The sequence below is a fragment of the Tilletiaria anomala genome, assembly GCF_000711695.1.
Source record: "Tilletiaria anomala UBC 951 chromosome Unknown K437scaffold_76, whole genome shotgun sequence".
NCBI lineage: Eukaryota > Fungi > Basidiomycota > Exobasidiomycetes > Georgefischeriales > Tilletiariaceae > Tilletiaria > Tilletiaria anomala.
This window is the reverse complement of record NW_013546946.1, coordinates 22394-44720: the sequence shown is the minus strand read 5'-3', so window position 1 is coordinate 44720 and position 22327 is coordinate 22394. Positions and strand designations below refer to the sequence as shown.

General features: G+C 56.4%; 7 protein-coding genes across 7 annotated transcripts; 3 read left to right on the top strand and 4 right to left on the bottom strand.

Moving 5' to 3' along the window:
• The first annotated feature begins 22 nt into the window (after positions 1-22).
• Positions 23-1797, top strand: K437DRAFT_170306 (uncharacterized protein). The gene is made up of 3 exons (XM_013386382.1): positions 23-983; positions 1052-1118; positions 1201-1797. Exons 1-3 carry the CDS (start codon positions 207-209, stop codon positions 1707-1709), a joined length of 1353 nt encoding a protein of 450 aa, XP_013241836.1. The 5' UTR covers positions 23-206; the 3' UTR covers positions 1710-1797.
• Positions 1730-3520, bottom strand: K437DRAFT_170319 (DnaJ-domain-containing protein). The gene is made up of 2 exons (XM_013386381.1): positions 3160-3520; positions 1730-3080 (listed from the first exon to the last, which is right to left on the bottom strand). Exons 1-2 carry the CDS (start codon positions 3345-3347, stop codon positions 1886-1888), a joined length of 1383 nt encoding a protein of 460 aa, XP_013241835.1. The 5' UTR covers positions 3348-3520; the 3' UTR covers positions 1730-1885.
• A 76-nt stretch (positions 3521-3596) lies between these two features.
• Positions 3597-6005, bottom strand: K437DRAFT_249351 (Bromodomain-containing protein; the record flags this gene model as incomplete). The annotated part of the gene is made up of 2 exons (XM_013386380.1): positions 3597-4498; positions 4622-6005. 2 exons carry the CDS (start codon positions 6003-6005, stop codon positions 3597-3599), a joined length of 2286 nt encoding a protein of 761 aa, XP_013241834.1.
• A 2474-nt stretch (positions 6006-8479) lies between these two features.
• K437DRAFT_170287 (uncharacterized protein) lies at positions 8480-12998 on the top strand. Its single transcript, XM_013386379.1, has 3 exons — positions 8480-9185; positions 9260-10294; positions 10369-12998. The coding sequence occupies exons 1-3, from the start codon at positions 8894-8896 to the stop codon at positions 12978-12980; spliced, it is 3939 nt and encodes a 1312-aa protein (XP_013241833.1). The 5' UTR covers positions 8480-8893; the 3' UTR covers positions 12981-12998.
• On the bottom strand, positions 12948-17527 carry K437DRAFT_258125 (P-loop containing nucleoside triphosphate hydrolase protein). The gene is made up of 2 exons (XM_013386378.1): positions 13667-17527; positions 12948-13599 (listed from the first exon to the last, which is right to left on the bottom strand). Exons 1-2 carry the CDS (start codon positions 17178-17180, stop codon positions 13016-13018), a joined length of 4098 nt encoding a protein of 1365 aa, XP_013241832.1. The 5' UTR covers positions 17181-17527; the 3' UTR covers positions 12948-13015.
• A 262-nt stretch (positions 17528-17789) lies between these two features.
• K437DRAFT_258124 (uncharacterized protein) lies at positions 17790-19425 on the top strand. The gene is made up of 2 exons (XM_013386377.1): positions 17790-18194; positions 18261-19425. The coding sequence occupies exons 1-2, from the start codon at positions 18005-18007 to the stop codon at positions 19268-19270; spliced, it is 1200 nt and encodes a 399-aa protein (XP_013241831.1). The 5' UTR covers positions 17790-18004; the 3' UTR covers positions 19271-19425.
• A 101-nt stretch (positions 19426-19526) lies between these two features.
• K437DRAFT_263926 (uncharacterized protein) lies at positions 19527-22214 on the bottom strand (the record flags this gene model as incomplete). Its single annotated transcript, XM_013386376.1, has 1 exon — positions 19527-22214. The coding sequence occupies one exon, from the start codon at positions 22212-22214 to the stop codon at positions 19527-19529; it is 2688 nt and encodes an 895-aa protein (XP_013241830.1).
• Between the last annotated feature and the right edge of the window lie 113 nt (positions 22215-22327).

The window sequence follows — 22327 nt, the reverse complement described above, 5'->3', positions numbered from 1 at the left end:
TAACGCGCACACCACCGCATTTGGCACGCACTCTTTCGCTTTTTTCCGTTGAGGTCATCATCACCATGATCGGCTCACCGTGCCACCTGCTTTGGACATTTTTAAAAAGCCCTGTGAGCTCCCTTGCTTAGGACATACATGTTTTCCTTGCAACTTCAGTTTCCATTTGGATTTCGGCGGGGGATCATTTCAGTCTCCAGGTTATCATGGCAGAGATCGACGATCTGCTCTTCTCCGTGCAGTTTGACGATGACGACAACGAATCGAATGGTGTAGCGGACGTTGGAACCTCATCCAGCGCATCCGTCACAGCGGAGTCAGCTCGTGAGGGGCGCATTCGGAGGGCATTAGAGGAAGCGAAGCGGACATACACAGCCCAGATTGACAGCGACGCCTGGTACCGCGAGGAGCGAGTCCAAAAATGTCTTGACGAGGTGGAATCGATAAAAGATGCAGCAGAAAATGAAGCGCTTACCCGTGCCGTCCGCCATGCATTGGAGACCGACAAGCGATCAGCAGCGAAACTTGAATGGACACTCTCACACCTATACGCAACCGCTCGCTACCTGCAGGCTCTCTCGCTTGCGCTTGCTTGTCTGAAAGCATATCAGATCGACGTATCACCGCTGGCTCGAAGTCAGCTCCAGTCCAAGCCAGGATCATTACTACACTTTCCCTCTGCAAGCGGCCTGAGAGAAAGGCTGATATCCAGAGGGAGAGGAAAGAGTGCAAACAAGCATGCAAACTGTCTGCTCAGCCAGATGGCATCAAGAGAAGTGCTTGACACCGCGATACGATCAATTTGCAAGCTTTTTGGCGGCGACAGCGACGACGCCAATCGTGAGGCCTTGTCAAATCTTGGCAGGCGTCTTGTCGTTCTCGTCGTGAAAGAGTCTCTCTTGAACCTTACTACTTCCTCGGAAGAACGATTCAAACCTCTAATCGACGGAATGGCATTTCAGCGAGAGGCGCAGAACATCCATGTAAGTTGGCCGTGCTGTCACCATCAGAAGGTGCACCCAGAGCTCAACTTTCTCACGCCATTAAAAAGTGGACCGCCCATTCTGGCAGCATTGTCTCAGCAGCGGATCTTTGTCTCGCCATGGGTCACTTATCAGGTAGGTAATACTCGAAATTTCTTTCCTTTGAAACATGACTGAATCAACTGCACTCTCTGCCCTCTTCCATTGGCATGCCAAGACGCCATCGAAGCGTACTCAATAGCCCTGGCATCACGGGGTAGTCAAGCACGATTATACAAATGCGTCGTTTTCGCGCTGAGCCGTCTGAAAGGAGGCGATGTGCGAGCGCAACGTTGCCTGGCGAAAGCATGTGCAGCAGCCGCACTCATCAGCTGCACCACTTCCAAGCATCGCTTGGCGCTCGCAACAGAGCTGGAAGCGTATTTCGACGGCGCGCTCCAGAGCGACGATGCCAATACCGAGGTAGATTCGGGCGAACCAGATATTCACGAAGATGCAGCGTTGATCATGCGCTGCCATGCAGGAGGCTGCCTGACGCTCCTTTCGCTTGTTGCGCTCGTACATGGAGCTCTATCCAAACGCGCAGGAGGAGCTGCTGATCTAGCAGTCAAGTTTGACGATTTTTTTGCGCGCGCCAAGGCTGATGTTGAATCTGCGTCTGCCGGCGACGAGCCAGATGAGGACACGAAAGAAAGCAGGACCTTCCGCTCCGTTCGCACACTTTAAAAGCGAAAATTGTATTGCGTTTAGGTCTATCGAGCACTGCATTTGCATTTGCATGGGAGTCTGATGATACAGTAAGTTGTTTACAGCCTGACCTGTTTCTGGTATGGAGTACAATCGGTGACGCTTTGACCCCCGCTTAACCCGAGGCCGATTTTTGGCGTTTTCTCTCGGTTCTCTCACGACAGAGCCTGGCGGATGGCTGCCCTCTGCGCATCGCTGAGTTTGTCGGGCATCTGCAGTTCCCATTGCACGACCAAATCGCCTTTACGTTTTCCGTCCGTTTTGCTGATCGGCATGCCTTCGTTTGCGATGCGCGTCGTCCGACCGGCTTGCACGGTTGTCTTTCCCGGCCCCGGCCCCGGCTGCGGAAGCGGCACATCGATGGTCCGGTAGTCAAGAGTCTTGACGTTGTGCTTGCTGCCTGCTGATGATGGTTTCGGCGGATCGAGCGCGTCGACGATAGGCAGCGGTAGCTTGATGTGCAGATCGTCGTTCTCGCGCGTGAACCGCGGATGCAGCTTCTCGGTGATGATGAAAACGAGGTCTTGGCTTCTTCCTGGAGCAACCTCGTTACCGGCGCCGCTGAAGCGTACCTTTGTCCCTTTCTTCCACCCTCTCTTTACATCGATCTGCAAGACCTTTTCTTCTGTCTGACCGTTCATGAGTCGTTTTCCGACCTTGAGCTTCTTGGTGACGCCGTTGTAAAGGTCCTCGAGGCTGCAAGGCAGCTGCTTTTCAGAGTCCTTGGTTGCCTCGTCTTCTTGGGGCATGGATGGCATCCCTCCGCCCATACCTCCCTGCATGCCGCCGCCTCCGAAGAAAGACTGGAACCCACCCGGCATCCCACCGCCCCCTCCTCGTCGCCGCCCACCTCCGTTTCCACCCATGTGCGAGAAATCGTCGTCGTCCATGCCGCCACCCATTCCTCCAAATGCGCCGCCGCCGAGGCCGCCAAAGAGACTTGCGAAGATGTCGTTGGGATCAGAGGGCTTGAACCCGCCCGGTCCACCGGATGTGAAGGTGAAGGTAGCCCCGCCCGGTCCGCCAAAGCCAGCGCCAGGGAACGCACCTGCTCCCATACCTGGCCCACCTGCACCAGGCGAGGGCGCACCGCCGCCTTTGAGGCCCTCCTCTCCAAATTGGTCGTATACGGCGCGCTTGTTCTTATCGCTCAGCACTTCGAAAGCCTCTCCGATTTCCTGGAACTTGACTTTCGCGTTGGCATTGTCTTTATTGCGGTCCGGATGGTGTTTCAGGGCGAGCTTTTTGTACGCTCGCTTGAGCTCATCGTCGCTGGCGCTTTTGGACACGCCGAGGATCTGATAGTAATCTTTACCCATTTCCGTGATTATGCGTGAGTATTTGGAATTGCTGCATGGTTGTGTAGAAACATAAGTCAGAATACTCGCATTTCTAAAAACAAAAACGCGATCGCGAACGTGTCACTCACAGCTGCGTCTCGCTTGGGTAGGTAGTGTGGAGATGCTGATGTGATGCAAGGCTATTAATGTGCGTTTGTGTCTTGATGTGTTGACGATGAGCAAGGTACGCCCGATGAAACGTTCGTCTGACACTCAGCCGCGCTAGGTACGTTGTGTACGGCACTGTGCCAGCAACCGTTGCTCTATATCCATCCATGATGGAGCGTCGACCTCGCTACCTATGCTTGCTCGGCACGCGCTGCTCGATTAACGAGATGCATCGATGACATTCGGCCGCCTTCGCTGTGGTTCCTTTTGGCGGGGAAACTCGGAACTCGGAACTCGGATTTAGCTGCCGTGATTTTATATTAAATCTAGCAGTTGTAGTTTGCACCATGCATTGAACGCAAGAAAATAAGGGTTGGGGGGCGCAAGCGGGAGCCAAGCGCCACCTCATGGTGTGTGTCTACCCCATACAGTCCACGCTGCGCAGAGACGAAAACAAACAAATGCGCTTCACTTTTGCAGCCCCTCTCGGATGTGGGTGGGTGAATGCCAGCGTCTTAGTAGTCGCTGCCAGAATCGTCGCTGTCCTCCTCTTCGCCCGAACTTTCGGACGCGACAAGGTCATCATGTCCATGCGCTTGAGATGTTCCTGGTGCTGGATTGAGGGAAAATGCTTGTTATCAGTGTTTAGCGCATTAGACAAGACGTGCGCGAGACGTTCGGACGTACCTCCGTCCGCACCACCTTCAAATTGTTGCAATTGCGCCTGTAATCTCCTAATCCGCTCGCTCTCCTCTCCCTCATCCAGATTCTTCCTCTTCAAGCCTCCTGTCCCGCGTTTTCGTCCATCGCTGGCGTTCTTTGCTGGATTGCTATTTGTCGTCTTCTTGTTCTTTGGCCGGACGACGTAGCGGTAGAGCTTGTATAGCGTCTTGGCGCTTAGATCATCAATATCCAGTTCAATCTCTTCATCGTCGTTCGCGCTGTGTGGCTTATCCTCCGCAATGATCTTCAGTGCGCCTTCGAGGCGATCGTCAGGAAGCTCGGTGATCTTGGCTGCGAGCTCTTCCTTTTGCTCGTACGTGACCACCCTGACGTCCTCCTCATCACTGCCCAGGCGTCCTCCTCCGCCATTGCTTGATTTTTTTGGTTTCTTTGACTTTTTCACCGCACTCTCCGGCGCACTTGCCTCCTTCTTCGGCTTCTTAGCCTTCTTCGGCGCATCTGCGGCACCGACAGACTTACGACGCTTAGGCGCTTCCTTTTTCACAGGTGCAGTCAATGCCGCAACTTCTGGGAGTGCGCCAAGAGTGGAGAGCGTGCCCTTGGCGACGGCTAGCATCTTGGCAGTCGGCTTGCCACCTTCGAGATCCAGGGCCTGCTGTGTGAGCATCGCAATCTGCTGGCGGAGTGCTTGGGCCAGGACTGATGAGATGACAATCCAATAGTTAGCAGTGCACTTTTGTGAGGTTCGAGGCGTCACACAAGACTTACCCGTCGCCTCATCCGGTTCCTCATCCTCATCACTCTCCTCCTCAACAAAGGGTTTGGGCTCTGGCTTTTTCATGAATAGCTTTTCGTACGTTTCCTTGAGTCGCTCCCCCATCAGAGCAACATCCGAGCCAGGCGGATTAAAGGTGAAGCAATTGCGGAAGAGGAGCTGCATGTCCGCGTCAAACTCTTCTCCATCGACGTACTGCCCGTTCTTGACTTTGCGCTGGATGAGCATCAGCGAGATGGGCTTCTTGATCATGGCGTAGTAAGCGGGCGCAAAGTCGTAGCTGCGGTCAGGCAACTCGTAGAAGACCCAGGCAACATCTTGATGCGTCGGCTTGAGAAGGTCGTCGATCAGCTTTGAGCAGAACTTTAGCTCCTCCTTCGCCACCTTGTCCCAATGCATCGCCTCGGCCGGCGTCATGGATGCGCGAGACTTCTTTTTCTTCTTGTTCTTCAGCGCCTGCGGCTCATCGTACTGAATGTCCCGAGGTGGAGGAGGGTGGACCTCTCGCTTCGGTCTGCCATCCAGCGAGATGCGTCGATCCTGCTCGTTGCCAGCGAGGCCGCCAGATGTGCCGCTGCCACTCGCCGCAGCACCAGCGGCGCCAGGAATTCCAGCAGATGGCTTCTCATCCACAAGAAACTCAGGTGGCGGTGGTGCATCGGCGGGCGGGAAGCTCTTCATTTGCTTGTCAAATACGCCGTCAAGCAAATCAGCGCTCTGCGAGATAGCGTGCTGTGGGCCATTGAACGTCCTGCAATTTTGGAATGTCAGGCGAACGTCCCGCTCGAATTCTTCCACTTGTGTGTACACGTCCTTGGCTGGATCAAGCCCCCATTTAGGTGCCAGCTTGACCTTCTCTGTCGGCTTGTTTCCGCCCTTGGCTGCCGCCGCGGTCAAGGCCAGCTTGATGTCCACAGTTCCAAGGTCCATGGGATTGGTTATGATGTTGCGGTAATGAGGGATTCCCAGCAGGACTGGATCAACAGGAGCAAGGAATGCTCGTGCCTCTGTGCGACCCTTCAGGGCCTTAATGCAATTTTGAGCGTACTTGATCTGCCCGAGAGTCAGTTTGATCTCGCCTGCATCGCCGCCAATGATAATCGAGGGGTCAAAATCGGACTGTGTGCGTTGTCGTTTGTTGGGTGGCTCGGCGTCGCTGCGTGGCGTTTCGCTGCTGCCAACCCCAATCGCCACTGCTACCGGCGTCGCTGGAGTTGCGGAGGTACGGGCATGGACTGCTGCTGGGGTAGAAGTTGCTGAAGCTGAGGGGGTCGCCGATACTGATACTGTAGCAGTCACAGGCGCAAGCGCAGACGTAGACGCGGCTTGCGCCGACTGCTGAGCGAGATTCGATTTGGGCTCGGCCATGCGGCTGACAGGCCCGTCCACCTTGGTAGCGCTGAGCCCAGCATCCTTACCAGGTAAGATGGCTGATGAAGAAGGCTTGATAGATGCATCTTGCGGGACAGAAACGGCAGGCGCCGTTTGTGCCGCGTCTGCTACCCTTGCACCTACGCTTGGCACATCAGCTCGTATGTCCATCCCTTCAGTCTTATCATGGGAGTTGCTTGTCCCTGGTACATTCACGTCGGGCGCTGCAGGGGCTGACTCTGTCGCAGCGGATGCTGTTGCCGAAGGTGGCAAGGTGACAGAGTGGCCTAATGACGGGCATGATTAAGCAGCAAATGCTCAGCAACTGGGGGATTTGTTCCCTTGCAAAGTGACGCTGCTTACTTTGAGCTGACTTGACCTTCTCATCTGCACTTCCTCCATTGAGCGCCGGACCCGCGTGATCCGTGCTACTTGGTACCTGCGCATCCACCTGCGGAGTCACTTGCTGCGCAGGCGTTGCAATCGCTGCGGCGTCTGCCAGACCTGCGATACCATTTACTCCCAAGGCTTGGGAATTCACTACAGCGTCCAAGCTTCCGTCCACCTTTACTGCATCTGACGCTACTTTGTCCTGGTGCTGTTGCAACTGTGCTTTGATAACCTCGATTGAAGTGGGTTGTGACACGGCTGTGCCGGAACTTGTAGCCGCGGTGCTGCTATCCCTGCCAGCCGGTGCTGACGCTGCGCCATTGCCATTGCCAGTTCCATTGGCGCGGCCATTTGCAGATGGAATTGCGCTTTGCGGATCCATTGTGGACGAAGGTGGAGCGCAGACGCACGGGATGAGCGATCGTCACAGACGCGTCCAAGCGAATGCAACGTTCTCGAAGTGCGCGTCCGCGTCTCGCTGCCCGCCTTCGCAGTCTGCTCCGGCCTGGCTACGGAGCGACACCGAGGGTCTAAAGAGCTGTGGATTGGATACTGTTGGTCAGGTGGGTATAGAGAGCCTGTGCACACCTGGATGCAATAGGCGAACGCGAGAGGATGAGCGCGATGGGGCAACGAGACGCGTCACAAAACGGCGCATTTCTTCGGGGCGTTCCAGAACGGGATGGCGGTTGACGGCGTTCGGCCCTTTATATATTCCCCACGAGCCGGTTCCCGCTTCCGCAATGTGTAAATCCACGCTGACCGCGCTCGCGTTAGGGCACTGCGCCAGTCATGGGCAAACGTCCATTGTCGTCATCGTCGAAAAGGGATGCGCAGCACAGTCAGGCGTTGGTTCTTTTTTTAGAAAATTGAAAAAAATCGGCGTTGGTTCTTGCCTTCTCCGAAACTGCAAAAGGTCGAATCAGCCGCGGCAGCCCATTGGATTTACAAGAAGAAGCACCAATTAGCAGACTTGTAAAGCCTCACACCTAGTCAAGCCGCCAATTGCCCTCTCCAGCTTTCTGAAACGCGAAAGCACGCAGAATATCCCAGTGATACAGTCATCCTGCCATGAGCAAAGGTGTCTTCTGTCTGGAGAATCTCCAGACTGGGCATCGAGGCATAGCACACTCGTGGATACCCGGAAAGCAAGCTGCGGGCCGGTAGAACACACAGAAGCCGAGGAGTTAGCTCGGCGCTGCAGCTTCGGTGCGGGGGTTTGTTGGCTGACTCGATTGGTACAGCTCCTGCATTGCTTGAGAAAGTGCTGCTGGAGCAGGACTTTCCATACAGAATACGAAAGCACGCTCTGTCACTGGGAGCAGGATCTCGGCCCCATTCAGCTGTTTTCCTCACCTAGCTGTGGGGATAAATGTCTCTTCGACTTGCAACCTCTTGCCTTTCATTCCCGCCTCCGCAATCGCCCCCGACCCAATATTTCTTCGAAGGCATAAACAACGACGCCAGCATCAGCGACCGGCAGGACGGAACGGGCTGGTTCTTTTGCAAGGAATCCATCATCGTCCGCTCGCCTTCTGAAGAGGTGCTCAACTGCAGCAGCAGCAACAGTAGCGCAGGCGCCACTTTTCTGCTTCTCCTTCCAAAGCATTGCCTCTGCACGACACTCGGCGTTCAGAGCAGAGCAAGAGGAAGGAACACTCGCTAGCCTCAACCCTGGCGAGCGGATCAGGTCCAGGCCCTGTTCACGCCACTGTTGCTGTTACCACATCAGCCCAATACGACGAGTCAGCATTAGGATCGTCAGCGAAGTCTGCTGCAAAGACACCAGCAGGCGTTGCAAACGGCATAGGAAGAAGAGAACCGCACACGGAGGGCCATTAACAGGAAAGCGAGCAGGTACCCATATCTCCTTTCCTCTTCCATCTCCTCTTGGCCGCCTTTCAATCGTGCTCGGTGCCACAGGTGCTTTGTATGCGCTCGACAATTACCCCAAACGTAACTCTCATCTTTTCTTGCAGGAAAGACCAATCTCCATTGGTCACTGAGCAGCAACAGCAGCTAGCGTCGAAAAGCGCAAGCAGCTGAATCTTGGTGTGCACAGCAGCAGCACGACCAAGGCAAGCTGTTCTACGAGCGGTTAGAGGACTAGGAGGCTCGGACAAGATCGAGCTCGCTAATTTCTCGTCTGGGATCCACCCAGGAACTGAGCGGGGACAACCTGCTCCTTATTTCAGGTTATCTCTCGAAGGGATAGCAACAAGTACCAGTCGGTCTCTCCAGTTGCGAGAGGCGAACAGCCTGTGCAGCAGCCAAGCAAAAGATCCACGCCAAAGCCCGACTCGGCGCTCAGCTGGGAGCCGCAGCTTTGCCGAGGCTTTCCAATCTCTTCGTCCTTTAACCCTTTCGCGAATGCTCTGAAGGCGGTCCTTCCTGTCTCTCAACTTACTCTCCTCGACATAAACATCGGCAGCGGTAGCAGCAGCAGCAACAGCAGTGGCAGTAGGAGCGCGAAGGCGACCACCGCTGCGGACAGCATGGCGGCGCAACCCAGTGCTGGCGTTGGCGTTGCTGCGCTCTTGCATAGCTGGTTTGGCTACGGCTTTGCAGGGAGCGTCGGTGACGCTGGGCTGGATGGCTCACAGCAGCAGCACCTTGCTGTGCGCTCGGTGGCGGCTTCAGGCGCTTCATACGCAACGTCCGAAAGGCTATTTCCTGCAGTGTGGCGCTTTACAAACGCGCCTGGCACTACCGCCTGGAATGCTTTCACCCATGTGGATGGCGGGTTCTTGCTTTTCTTGCTTGGTATTCTTATTGGCCTGATATTCGGTGCGTATTCCTTCGGGCGGTCAAAGGATAAGGAGTTAGATGACAGCCTATTGACTTTGTATTCTGCTCTTCAGCCGCGTGGACGAACCCAGGCGACATTTCATTCCAGTCTTTCTTGACCGATCTGACCTTTAGGGTACGCCTCAAAGCCATGCACGATGATCTTGGGTTCCAAGCGAGCGGCGAATTGCACGACGACGAAGAAGAGGAGGCACCCGTCAGCAGGAATGGAGCTGTGTCTGGCAGCAGCAGCAGCGTCAAGATGCTTGGCGTCACAGCAGGCAAGAAGCGCGATCATCTTGGCGTCGCCGGCGCCGCCTCACCATCAACTATTACAGGCAGGGCTGCGACGAAAGGTCAATCAACATCTCTGCCTCTGGCTGCTTCGTCCCTCTCCGCATCGGCCGCAGGCAAGCGTGATGATCCAGCAGCAAGCATGGACATGGGTCCTTCACCACATGTCCTCTCCTTTGCCAATCACCTATCCATCTCCGTCCAGACGCCTCCGTACAAACGGTACGACTATGGAATCTTCTCGCTTGTCAGCGTCCAGCGGCGTTGCGCAACTGTAACCGCAGTAGACATGGCGGCTTCTGGCGGTGGGAGATCGGCGTCAGTGCCTACGGCGGCCGGCAAGCACGGCGCTGCAACCGGAGCGAGTAGTGTCGGTGTTGGAATGGGAAGTGGCAGAATGGAAGATGACTTTAGCAGTGCTGGGGGCGCCGGCGGGAGGAGACGCGGCAAGGCTTTGAAGAGGCAGCAAGCGACAAAGGAAGTTGCTGGCTCCGTCAAGCGCCCCTGTCCTGCTGGTTCTGCAACTGACTTTTCAGGATATGGCAAGGCTTCGACTACCAGGCCTGATGCAGACGGCAGCATACAGCATACAACCCCAGTGATGGGGATGCTTTCGGCCGTCGAAGAAAAACATTACTGGTTCCTAGGCATTTTCGGCCAATGGTTTGTCGGCTCGCCAGGTTGGTCAAACACTTTTTTGGAGGACACGCGTGGCCTGGCAGATCCGTGGTACCATCCGCCACTGTCGCACCAGAAACGGACGAGTGACGAAGGGTGGGGCATTATCAATATGTCGAATGACTTTTCGGATAATCGTGAGTGCTTTCTGGTGAAGATGGAGTTACCAGTTAACCGAAAGACGCTGATCTTCTATCATTTACTCATCCAGATGACTATACGGACGGCACCTTACGAGCGCTTGAGGCTGGCGATGTGCTGGAAGACGAAGATGTCTCACGCGAGTCGAGATCTCATAGACTCTTACCTGATGGGAGGGAAAACACCGAGCACGTGCATGCGCCTTCTCCATCGGATGAAACGCTTCTGCCGCCAGCGATTGCACCGTCATCGAATAAGGCACGCAAGCGAAAGGGTCCGCCGGGAAGGCAGAAGGCTGGCGGCGCTGCTGGAGGCTCATCTCCTCAACAGTCGCCTGCTGCGCTATCGTCTTCCGGAAACCCGCAAGATTCTGGCGCACAAGCTGAGAATGCAACTGGGCCGGCTAGTCCGAATGTTCGAAATCATCATCGCAAACTGGTCGCGCCGTCATCAGGGGCATCTTTGGAAACAGCTTCCGCAAGGATTCACGAGGGTGACCATGCGCAGCGCAGCAGCGAGCAGGCAGATCTCGAATCACTCATCGCCGCAGTGGCATCCTCGAGGGCAGCTGTCGGAGACTTAGAAGGGCAATTTGAAGCCTTGCAGGCCTCGAACAACGCCACGAAAACATCACTGCAGCAACAACTGGAGGAGCTGCGGGCAAAAAAGAAGGAGGAAGACTCGGTGCGGAGCGACTTGCGTAGCAAGATGAAGGGACTCGATGAGAGCAAGCGTGTGGCAGAGCTGCATCGTAAGGACGCAGAGCGTAAGCTGAAGGCTGCGTTGACTGCGCGTGAAGGACACCAGACGCGCATTGAAAAGCAGTTGAACGAGATCAAGGCGCTAAAGCAAACAGCGGAAATGTGCAAAGAGAAGCTCGAGGGCAGTCAGCAAGAGCGGTTGGACAAGGAAGTGCAGTTAGAAAACGACAGGGCCGTGAAGGAGGCAGATCTGAAGCGCATCGTTGCTCGGGCTGCTGATTTGCGACAACGGGAAGGCGACGTGCGGAAGCAACTGCTTGCAGCGAAGTCGGGTCTCGAAGAAGCACGCGTGCGGCTGCAACAACGACAAGCCGCAGCTTTCGAGGCAGTACTTCGACAAGCTTCCGAAACTGTCATGCAACAACAACATCGCTCAGTGTCGAATTCGGCCATGACAGTGCTCGAGAACGACATTACTGCCTCAGAAGCGCTTTTCGACCCCACAGCAAAGCTCGCTGCGCCACCGACAATCTATCCATCGCTTGCCGGACCAGGCGACTTGTCCTTGACTGAGCCGGACCTCAGTGGACTACCCGAGAGGCGTGGCCTTTACTCGGTTAACGATGCAATGTCTGCTCCAAGGCTAGTCGCTCCCATGCCGCTGCAACGCTTCGGCTTCGATGCTCGCACCAATGACGATGACCACGCCGATAACGAATTTCATGACGCGGAAGAAGGACAAGAGCCAGAGGTACCAACGAGCTTCGTCAACGGCAGATTCGCTCGGATGACTCAAACCGAGGCTCTGTTCTATGAGAACGACCCTTCGACAATGATGCCTGCGACGCCCATCTCGCCCTTTTCGACTGGGCTTCTGCCAAGTAATCTCTTTCAAAATCTGGATGAGGACGCTCAAGGCAACCTTGTCTCTCCGAGCCATGTCAATTCTATGTTTGCTCGATTCGGCATTCCTGCACAATCGGACGGTATTTCTGCAAATTCTGAAGGCAGAACACACATGTCCATGGACCCTGCAGAGATAACCTCTGGTCGGAGCGAGACTTCCGATGCTGCCCAACTCGAATCAGCTTCCGAGGCAGAGATGGGGGAGGGTGACAAACCGATGAGGAAGAGCATGTCCTCTCGTCGCAGCTGGTGGGGGAAGCGAGCGTCAAAGGACACGTCTGCGGAGGCGTCCGCTTCGCCGGCGCCTGACGCCGGGGCTCGCTCTAGCGAAACGGGCGAAGAGAATACTTCGGATGCAGATGTTGGGAAGCGGCGTTCCTATGGCATGTTTCCTCGGATTTCGATGAACCCATCAGCAAAATCTTTCCCTGGGTCGGCGCAGCCCGGAAGTAAGGCCGATCAAAATGCAGCCCGGCAGGTGCCTTCGATCTCACGTCCAATCGGACCGCTCATTCCGCTCAACAATACGGTCAATGGGACTTTATCTTCGGACTACGAAGCGGTGCGCCGTGCATTTCAGTTGCCTCTTGGAGCTGAGGACGAGGAATCTGGGCGCAACTCGTGGTCGGCATTCGACACATGGCAGGCCAACGAAGGTGCACGACGTGCAATGTTACAAGCGGCGCTGACCCAGCAGAACAGCGGAGCGCCCATCACGTACGACCCTCGCTTCTCTTCTGATTCGCTGCCATTGGCTCTGCATCAACGCGTGGACCGCTGGCAGGGCAGCTCTGGCAATTTGCCTTTGGACAGAACCACGTCTGCTGAACTCAGCACCAGCGATGCTAGTTCCGGTGTCAGCCGCGGGAGGAGCGTCAGCAGCCGCTTGGCTTTCTGGGCTTCGAACAGCGAGAACATGAAGTCGGTCTCGCCTGCGCGGACGCCAAACCTTGACACTGGGACTGACGCCGAAGCGAGCTCGGAGCTCTCATCCTCACCAAACATGGCTCGCACGCCCGGCTCGCGCCGTAAATTCTGGTCTAGGAAGGCAGAAGCTGAACCTGAGCCTATGTAAAGTCGCTCATGCATTACATGGTTCGCCCTGCACTTTTACTCTTCATCGTCAAAGAGTGCCGCTGCAACAACTCGGCCTGCTATCATGTTGCTGTGCGCATCGCCATTGAGGCTAGACGCTTTCGCTTCCAAGCTCGAGATGTTGGATCCCGAATATGGGTCGACATCGCACTCAGGTCCACGGTAGAACCCGTTGCGCAGCGCAAACGAGACGTACTCGCGCCAGTACGGGTCTTTGCTGAGGAGCCTGGCGTTGCCAACAACGATTAGCGCCTCTTTTGCTCTCGTTGTGGCGACACACAGACGCTTGCGATCGAACATGAGTCCCACACCTCGCTCGACGTCGCTTTTGACGAAACGTTGACGTGAGCGCACAGTTGACACGATCGTGACTCGATGCTCGGCGCCTTGGAACACCTCGACGTGTCCTACATTTACTTGGCTCAAGCCTTTGGCACGAAGGCGCAAACGCAAACGCCAGACTTGCTCCCTATAAGGGGTGATGACGGCGATCTCTTGAGGCAGGACTGTAGCACCGCTCGTGGGCAGGCCGGGCGGGCCTTCGACTTTACCAGTGAGACTTTGGATAAGTGCAACAATTTTATCCGCTTCGCCTGGGTCTGCAGAGGTCAATTAGTCGCCTTCAGGTTAGCCCAAAAATCCGTAGATCAATCACGCTGGACTCACTGTGCCAGCTGACGCCTTCGTCGACCCATACATCGGGACTCTCGACATTCTCAAACAACAAGGGAATCTTGGGATTTGGCAGGCCGATCCATGCATTGAGATTGTCTTTGCGCGGTGCGCAAGGCAAGAGCGCATCATGGTAGAAGAGTGCGGACGGCACCATGAGCAAAGCGGGATGCGCAGATCGATAGTTGCGACGAAGACCGCAGACCAACTTGGAGGCCCTGCTCCACTCCACCGATGAAGCCGCTGACCCCTTCGCCTTGTTTCCCGAATCATGAAACTTCTGGCGTGTACGAACCGACCGCAGCGACTGCGCGTAGACCTTACGTTGAAGCAGGCGCTCAAAGAGCGACCAATCCAAGCCATGCGATCGCGCTTCGTGCGACGTGATGCGAGGACCGAGCTGCGCCGCGTCTCCGCACAGGCAGAAGACAGGCGCGGTCTTTGATGAGGGCAATGGTAAAACACAAGCGATCGCCGCGGCCAACTCCGCTTCTGTCCCTTGGCCCGCTTCGTCGACGAGCAAGTGCGTCCAGTGTAGCGGAGTTTCTGTGCGCTCCGGATCGTGCGGATGCAGGCCTGTATTTATTAGTTTCCCGAGACGCTGGAGATCAATGTTGGAGCAGCGGGCTCGCAGAAGCAAGGGCACGTCGGACGTCGCCGTGACGATTACGCGCGCTTTCATCAGCTGGTGCCAGGGCGGCAGGCTGAATGCACTGACTCCATCCGCATCAACAATGTGGCAGAACATGATCAGCTCCTCGGGTACTTCTGCGAATGTGCGGGTTGACGAGTTGATACGGAGCAGCTGGCTAGGCTTCAGCGTGCTGCTGAGGCGCAAGGCGACGGTGTCTGCAGCAGTGTCGCTCGGAGCGCATAGCAGCACGCACGCTTGCGGCTGAAGGCTGACGATCTGCAATGTAGCTTCGCAGATGGTTTTGGTCTTGCCAGTGCCTGGCGGACCGCTGATCAAGTAAGGAAGCTTGGGATGTTGCGAGCAGAGGTAATCGACCGCCTCCTTCTGTTCCTCGTTGAGCAATGTGTCAACGTATTGCATCTTGCTGCGCGACTCTGCTTGGACGGCAGCGCCATTGACTCGAGCAGTGCCTTTTGCTGTGCTGTTGAGCATCTTTGTTCGAAAAGCGGAGGCACCCCCATTCGCTGATCCCCCAGCCTGACCGACGCCGTCCGAGCGGAGCTGCATATCCAAGAGCTTAAGATCAGATTCATCGGGGAAGAGCCATCTCCTGCAGACGTCTGCCGCTTCTGAATGGCGACCAGCCTTCTTCGCGCTGCGCTCCTGTTTGAGAATGTCGCCGATCCTGCACAAGCTGACATGCGCATCGCCCAGCTCCTTCTGCGAGTTGATGAAAACGACATTGAACTCGACCTGCTCCTTCGTACCGACAGCGATTGCATTCTGCCCCGCCTTCCTTGCAAACGACTGATTGGTTGCAGAGGCTGGCGGTGTTTCGAGAGTACATCTCCAGCGCTCAAGCGTATCCTCAAGCCGATGGCACTGGATGATGGCCTGTCCCGCAACGGCCTTGAGCGCCCAGACGCGCGCTTCGAAGACCGTCTCGAACCAGTACCGCTGTTCGTAAAGGATTGGCCGGAGGTGCAAAAGGTCGCCGATGCGTAGCTTGGGCTGCTCCTCCCGCAGTCCAGGTATGTTAAGCACGAAAAGATTGCTCAGCGCCGGATCGTGCTCTTTCAGTCCGACCGAGGCAGGTTGCTTGAGCCGATAGCGGGCTAGCTTGACACGATACATGGCGTGCCGGTCCAATTGTGCCGTCTTGGCCGCCGACTCCATTTGCAAGAGCGAAAGGAAATGATCGGCGTACGTTTTGGACGTGAGCGGTGGTACTCTGATCGGCGTTCCCGAAGCGGAATCTGTACGTTTCCCTTCAGGTCCACCCGCCGTAATAGACACCACGCGCGGCGCGTCCCTCGACGCCTCCGCATCGACGGTTTGAGCTCCTTCGCCACTCCCATTTTCTGCCATTGCCGGTGTGACTGCAGGAACAGCACCGACGGAACGACCCCAATCGGCGCCTTTCTCTTCCTCTTGCTTGGCAGCTGCACTGGAGGCTGATTCAGTGTCTCTCGTGTCCTCTTCAAGCGCTGCATCAAGGGCGCTATCTACAATGCCACCGAGTCCGTGTGAGGGCAGCCAGGCGTCTCGATCGAGCGGTTGCAGCTCCACTTGCCCCTCTGCTGCCTCAGCGTCGGATGTTTCTTTTCCATCCTCGCTCGCTTGCCCCTCGCTTTGCACATCGACGCCGTCTAGCAGCCAGCCACCATCCTTGTCCTCGAGCAGATGCTTCGGCAGGAACCAGCTCGCGTAGCTCTCTGGGTCGAAAGCTGCGCCTGCGCCCATTCCCCCGACTCGGCCCTTGCCAGTCTCGGATGCGCCATCCCTGCTATGATCAGTACCATCAAGACGAAGCATCGTGTACTTTTCGGCTCTGTTGACATCCTTAAGCCAAGCAGGAATGTAGACGGCTGCATAGACATCTAGGTTGGTTTGCGCTTGTGCGTTCGATTGTTGTCCCACTCCTTCAGTGGCGGAAGAAGCTGCAGCAGGAACCACAGAGATGGAGCCAGGCTGAGGGTGAGGCTGGCCTGGTGCTTGCTTTTGCAATGGAGTGACCTGCTCCGCTGCTGACATTTGTGCGCTCTGCTGACGGCCTAGTGAGCTCACAGTCGGGCTAGTCATCGGCATGCGCGAAAAAGGCAGACCAAAAGCGTCCTTGTCTGTCAGGAAGCCATGGGTAGTAGCGCAAGTGTCACGTGTATGACCAGCTCTGCCGCTCGTACTTCCATCTCTGCCAGCGCCAGTACCGCTGTCCATAATGCTGGTCATAACGCCATTGCTCGCGATCGAGGGCGTAGTGACGCTGCCAGAGCCCAAGGTGGAGTTACGAAGCGAGGGGTGCAACGCCGGTGAAAGCCCTAGCCCTGGCGGTGGGACGGGCGGTGGACCTGGTGGCGCCATACTCATTCCGTTGAGATAAGGATGAGCTGCTACTGCTGGTGGAATTGGTCCGGGAGGGAGGCCGCTTATCCCATGGTATGGCCAGCTCTGCCTGGGATAATGATGAGGTAAAGATGTGGAGGGGTTAGTGGCAGCATAGGCAGCCAAGCTAGGTGGGACTTGCGAGTCGGAAGGCAGCATTCCAGAAGGTGTCGGATGTACAGGAGAGAGGGGATATTGCTGTTGTGGATGCTGTTGTTCCGATGAAATGTGCTGATGCTGATGCGGATGCTGTTGCTGAGATTGCGGCGGCTGGAATTGCATCTGCATGTGCAATGGCGGTAACGCTATTGACCCTTGTGCCTGCATTCGCATCTGCGCAAAGTAGTTCTCCATGGCAAGGAAGTGCTGGTGTTGCATCCAGCGCTCCATTGCAACTTGATCTCCGGCTGATGGTGCTCCTAAGACGGTATTAGCACCGGTTGCGATGGCCGCCCCGCTTGAACTCAACTGCGAGGGAAGTTGAGGCGTCATGATGGGCGCGCCTTATTGGTGACCAGATCAGTTGGATCTGCTCGCAATTATTGTCCTACCCCTGAAGACATTTGAGGTGGCGATATGTAGCTCGACTTCGCCTTGACCCGAGTTTGTCTGCTGAAGGAGCCTCGCCTTCGGGACGGCTCGTGCGATACTGAGGCCGGCCGCGAAATCGCCCACCCGGCGGCCCGCGATCAAAGACCGGACTTCCGTGCAAATGCAAGGAAGCAGCAGTAGCACGGCCAACGCAATTGGAACAGACCGAGCCGGAGCTGGCCAAACCAGGCCGAGGTCTGGATGGACTGTAAGCAGCGATGGTAAGTTCCCTGTTGGGGGAAGGAAACCCTCCGTTGTGGCCGAAAGTGATGTTCTCCACAACTGGACCCATGATCCATTGTACAACAGTTAGTTACAAGCACTGTTCCTTTACTCTTTCGGAATTCGGGATTCGGAGTTCGGATCTTACGTCAATGGAGTTAGAATATGACTCATCTGACATGTGACGTTCGCCCCGGCTGCTGCCCCGCCACCGAGAGATCATATGCAGACACTGGATGACATGAGGGTCAAACGTTGCCACATTCGGTAAGCATGTTGATCTTTACATTGACCCCCAATGAACCAACCAGCCTGGGTTCGCTCTTTTCAACTTCCATCCACCGGCCGATTTGAAAGACGGACATTATCCTATACCGCCGTCCTCATCCACCATTCATACGCGCACACCGAACAGCAAGCCACCAGCCCTTAAGGCGATCCAGCGAGGTCAGCAGGAACGCGTACGCAGCCCGTGGTCATCTGGGTCCTCGACGGGGCATATCATGTCTGCACTCTTGCACAACGTTCTCACCTCACGACTCGCAGCTGCGTCGCTCGATCAGCAGGAAGCCAGCGAAAGTGGCGGCAAAGAGGGCCAGGAGAGGGCTGATGCTGAGGTGCAGCAGCATTTACAACAACGGCTTCGCGTCGACTCTCTAGCAAGCCCGAGCGATGATGAAGATGAGCTGGTCGGTGAGTGGCACATGTACAATTCCCTCGTTGAATCAGTTGATTCACGGTAGCTCGTGCCGACTGCAGGCGTGTCCACAGCGCCAGGGACATCAACACCGACGCCGTTCAACCTCTCACGGCCCTCATCTCCACCGCCAGCCGATCAAGCGGCCACCACTGCGCCCTCGCCGCCACTGCCCTCGTCCTTATCACCCCAATTAGGAAGTTCTGGGACCGGCAGCGCGAGCGCAGCAAGCAGCTCCGCCTCTTCCCCATTGCTGCTGCCGACTACATCGCCACGGAAACGTTCCGGTCTCTCCAGTGCCGCCGGCGTCAGCGTCGGCACTAGCAAAAGCAACAGCATCCCGGGCAGCACCAGAGGGCAAAAGTCCAAATTGGACCCATTACGCGCCTTCCCATCTGAGCTGTCTCAGCGCATTTTTCTCTCCCTTCCCACGTCGGCCTTGCTGTCCTGCTCGCTCGTGTGCAAACGCTGGCGACGAAGCGCGACACTCAATTACTGCTGGTACAAGCAGTACCAATCGACATTTGGAGGCTTGAGCGATTCGAATGCGTTCGATCCCTCAGTTAGCGGCCCATCCATCACGTCCGTTACTTCACTTGCAGGGCCTGTTGGCACCTGCGAGCGCATGGCAGAGAACGGGATCGTGCTACCTCCGTTAGGCTCCGGCGAAGCGAAGTGGACGCGCCGCGAGAGCCGGACCGACTGGAAGAACATGTACGGGAAAGCGCGTCGACAAGAGGCAAAAGACGCCGCGCGCGCCGCGCTAGCGAACAGCAACGGCGGAGGCAGCCTGCCCTTCTTGGGCGGCACCAGCGCTTCGCGATCCGGCTCGGGCACATCCACGCCAAGCCGCTCACAGCGCCTCGCCGACGCGGGCATCCGCACCGCGCGCGACGTGCGCGAGCAGCAGTGGGCCGAGCTGAAAGCCGCCGAAGCGGCTCCGCGCATTTCCAAGAGCGAGATGCGCGAACATTACAAAGGCCTCGGCTCCAAAGGCGGAAAAGTCAAGGGCAAGACGGGCAAGGGCGGCGTCAAGACTGGTACAGCTGGCGATGGCGGGCTGTGGGATTGATGGGCGAGACGACCTTGCTATGATGCATCCGCAAAGGGAGCATGCCCCGCCGCTCTAATGTGCCGTTCTTTTGCATCAATCCATGCCGTCTGATGCTGCATTCCCTTACCAGAACTCTTTATCGGATTGTGTTTACAACCATTTAGCTCGTGTTGGTACTGCAATATGCATTTGCGGATTTGATCCGCGGTTCCCTGTTCGGTCTTGCACATTTTCACGAACAGCATTTCGAGTACCTCCAAACTTCTTGAAGCACCTATGTTGCAGCAGGAGACTTGGGCTTCCTGCTGAACGACAGCTCGCGCAGCCTTCGCCTGGTGCACGACAGCGAGTCGGGCGACAAGCTCGGCGCGCCATTGCTGTCGAGCATTGCGCCTGCGTCAAAGCGTGCTTCCCACATCTTTGTAGGGGCGCGAGGGTGCACTTCGCCATTCTCGCCGAGTGCGAGTCCATGACGCGGCAGGGCTTCGTTCCCGTTTGAGCTCTTTAGCTCTGCTACTTGCGAGGTGGTGCCGTGGAGATTCGCCGCTTCAGCAGTCCCTGTGGACGTGGTCGCGTTCATCATAGCCTCTTGCCGCATCCGGGCTTTCTCGCGCCGCGCGGACAGCACTTCAGACTCGAATTCGCTTTCGCTGCTCGACGTGTCTTCATCATCCTGCCTTGTTGTCGGGGCCGCCGTTTCCCGACTCATTGCGCCAGATTCAGACCTGCGACCCTGCAAAGTGTACAGCGGCATCCCACTGCGGTTGGAGAGGATCGTTCTGCAAAGCGCTTTCCGCCGCCAATAATCGATCCCAGACGAAAAGGCGTCTGCCGGCGGCAACGCAGCACCAGCGACGGATGCGGCCCAAATGCCCTGCACGGCGAGCCGCGCGCTTGTGCTTTTTGCACTCTCTCGCGCGCGGTCCAATTCACGTTGCAATGCGCTTTGCAGGGAGATGTGATCGAAGGTCGTGAGGCAGCGCAGCGCCAGCGAGGCAGGACGCATGCGCTTCTTCTTTGTGCTGCCGACGCCCTCACTGCCCTTGGCGCTGGCGCCCGCCATGATGCCGGAAACGGTGTTACCTCTGCTCGAGGATGTGCTGCCGACGCCGGACTGGACAAATGTCGGAGAGCTCGGTGCGAGCGCTACCAGGTGAGCGCAGTCGTGCACTTTGCGATCGAAGCGGAGCTGCAAACATACTCTCGGCATGGTCTGCGCGGTAGCGTGCGAGTAGAGCGGAGGGTCCACCGCTACACCGGTCGCTTGCGAGCGAGTGCTTGACAGCAGCGACAAGCTCCACGTCCCCGTCGTCTTGTTTTTCTCGTCGACCTCGGGAGGTCTCTTGAGCGATTGCTTCGGTCGGTAGATCGCCAGGATCCCGCCATGTATCACAAGCCTACGTAGCTTCCATACGCCGAGGTTGCCATTATCTCCTGCGGCCTCACTTCGACGCTTGAACACGTAGATCCAACCATCCCAATACGTCTGGAGGTAAGTGTCATCTACTGGACGAGGGAGCTTGCGCAGTACGCTCAAGTTCAACGTTCCATCGCTGTTGAAAAAGCTCACATCTTTGAAAGCTGCAGGATTGATCTGCGGGAAGACGACTTCACGCGGAAGATTGATGCAATCATGGGCGGAGAGATACTGGACTTCCAGCAGATCGTAGCGCCTGAGTCTCGCCGTCTTAACTGTGATCCAGTCATCGAGAACCCTCCCATCCGAGTAGACACAAATGACGTACTCATTTGCAAATTCTGCAAAACGCTGCTCCAGCTTGCGATCTTCGCCATCACCATCTCCGAAGCCATGCCCTGGCTCCTCCTTGATATCTCTTCTCAAAAGGGAACCACGCAAGCGGTGGCCGAAATCTGAAGGCGCGATGGAGCTCAGGCTATCGTCGCCATCATGCCGGCTCGACTGAAAATCGCTAGGGCTTGAAGAGAAAATACTGCTTTTTCGCGAGTCGCTCGATATGTTGGAAGGGGTTTGAATGATGAGTTTGCCTGCCACCGTCCTTGAAAGGACAGAGACGGACGCATTTTGTTGTTGCTGTTGCGTTGCATGGAAACCAGTGGCCTTCGCTGACGACGCAGCGGTAATTGTGCCAGATCGCGTCCTTCCAGCTCCGCCAAACCCTTCGTCAACGCTGTCTTCGGCATCTTTGCCGCGATGCGGCTCGATATCCACAGACGAGGCTGTGCTAGAGCTGCATGAATCGATAGAAGCTCGGGGGCGATTGGTTGTGGTGTCTTTATATGAGGTCCAGGTCCATTCCGATGGTAACAGTGCTTTGGCAGCCTCCTGCTCTCTCTCAAGTGCCTCCCGATTTCCCGGAAGCCCAAGCTGGGTCCAACCAAGGTAGGGGTCCTCCCAGCCTTGTCTCGCAGAGGCGGCATTTGGCTTCTTCTTCTGAGCAATTGACTCGACACTCGAAGGCGGAGCGCTATGAAGGTAGGTGTGGTGGCGCATCGTTGGAAGTACCTCCCCAAAGACATCGAGCGCTAGTGGCCTTGGCGTAGTCGAATCCAACTTTGATGCAGGGCTTGGAGCATCGCTTTTGTCCGTCACTGGCTCTGTCTGCGAGGATTGAGCAGACGTTGCAATTGGCGAACGGGGCTGTTGGAGACGATTTTCAGCTGGACCGGGAGGCGGAAAGACGCCGATGCTGCTAGGAGCACGATGAAAGGAGATGCCCGGGGCCGTGGCGACGAATGTATGGGGAAGCTTCAGAAATCGCAGTCCAATGCAGCCATGCAACATGCCATTGACATCATCTTCCGGTCGATGCCATTCTGGCATGTGATCATGTGTGACGGCCACGATCTTGTCAAAGATGCGACGCTTGACGGTGGTGATGGTATCCTCTGGCACGATGTGCAGCCGAAACCAAATATCACGAGGACAGAACCTCACGTACACCGGCAAGCCTGACCGGCCGTCTCCATATCTATCGCTCATGATTGCGGTCCTCGCCTTCGCAAAGCATCCTAGGCCAGATAAGCGCGATCAAGCCGTGATGAATCCGCGTGGCGGCCTGTCTCTCCTGCAAGAACAGAAGCATGTGTGCTGTG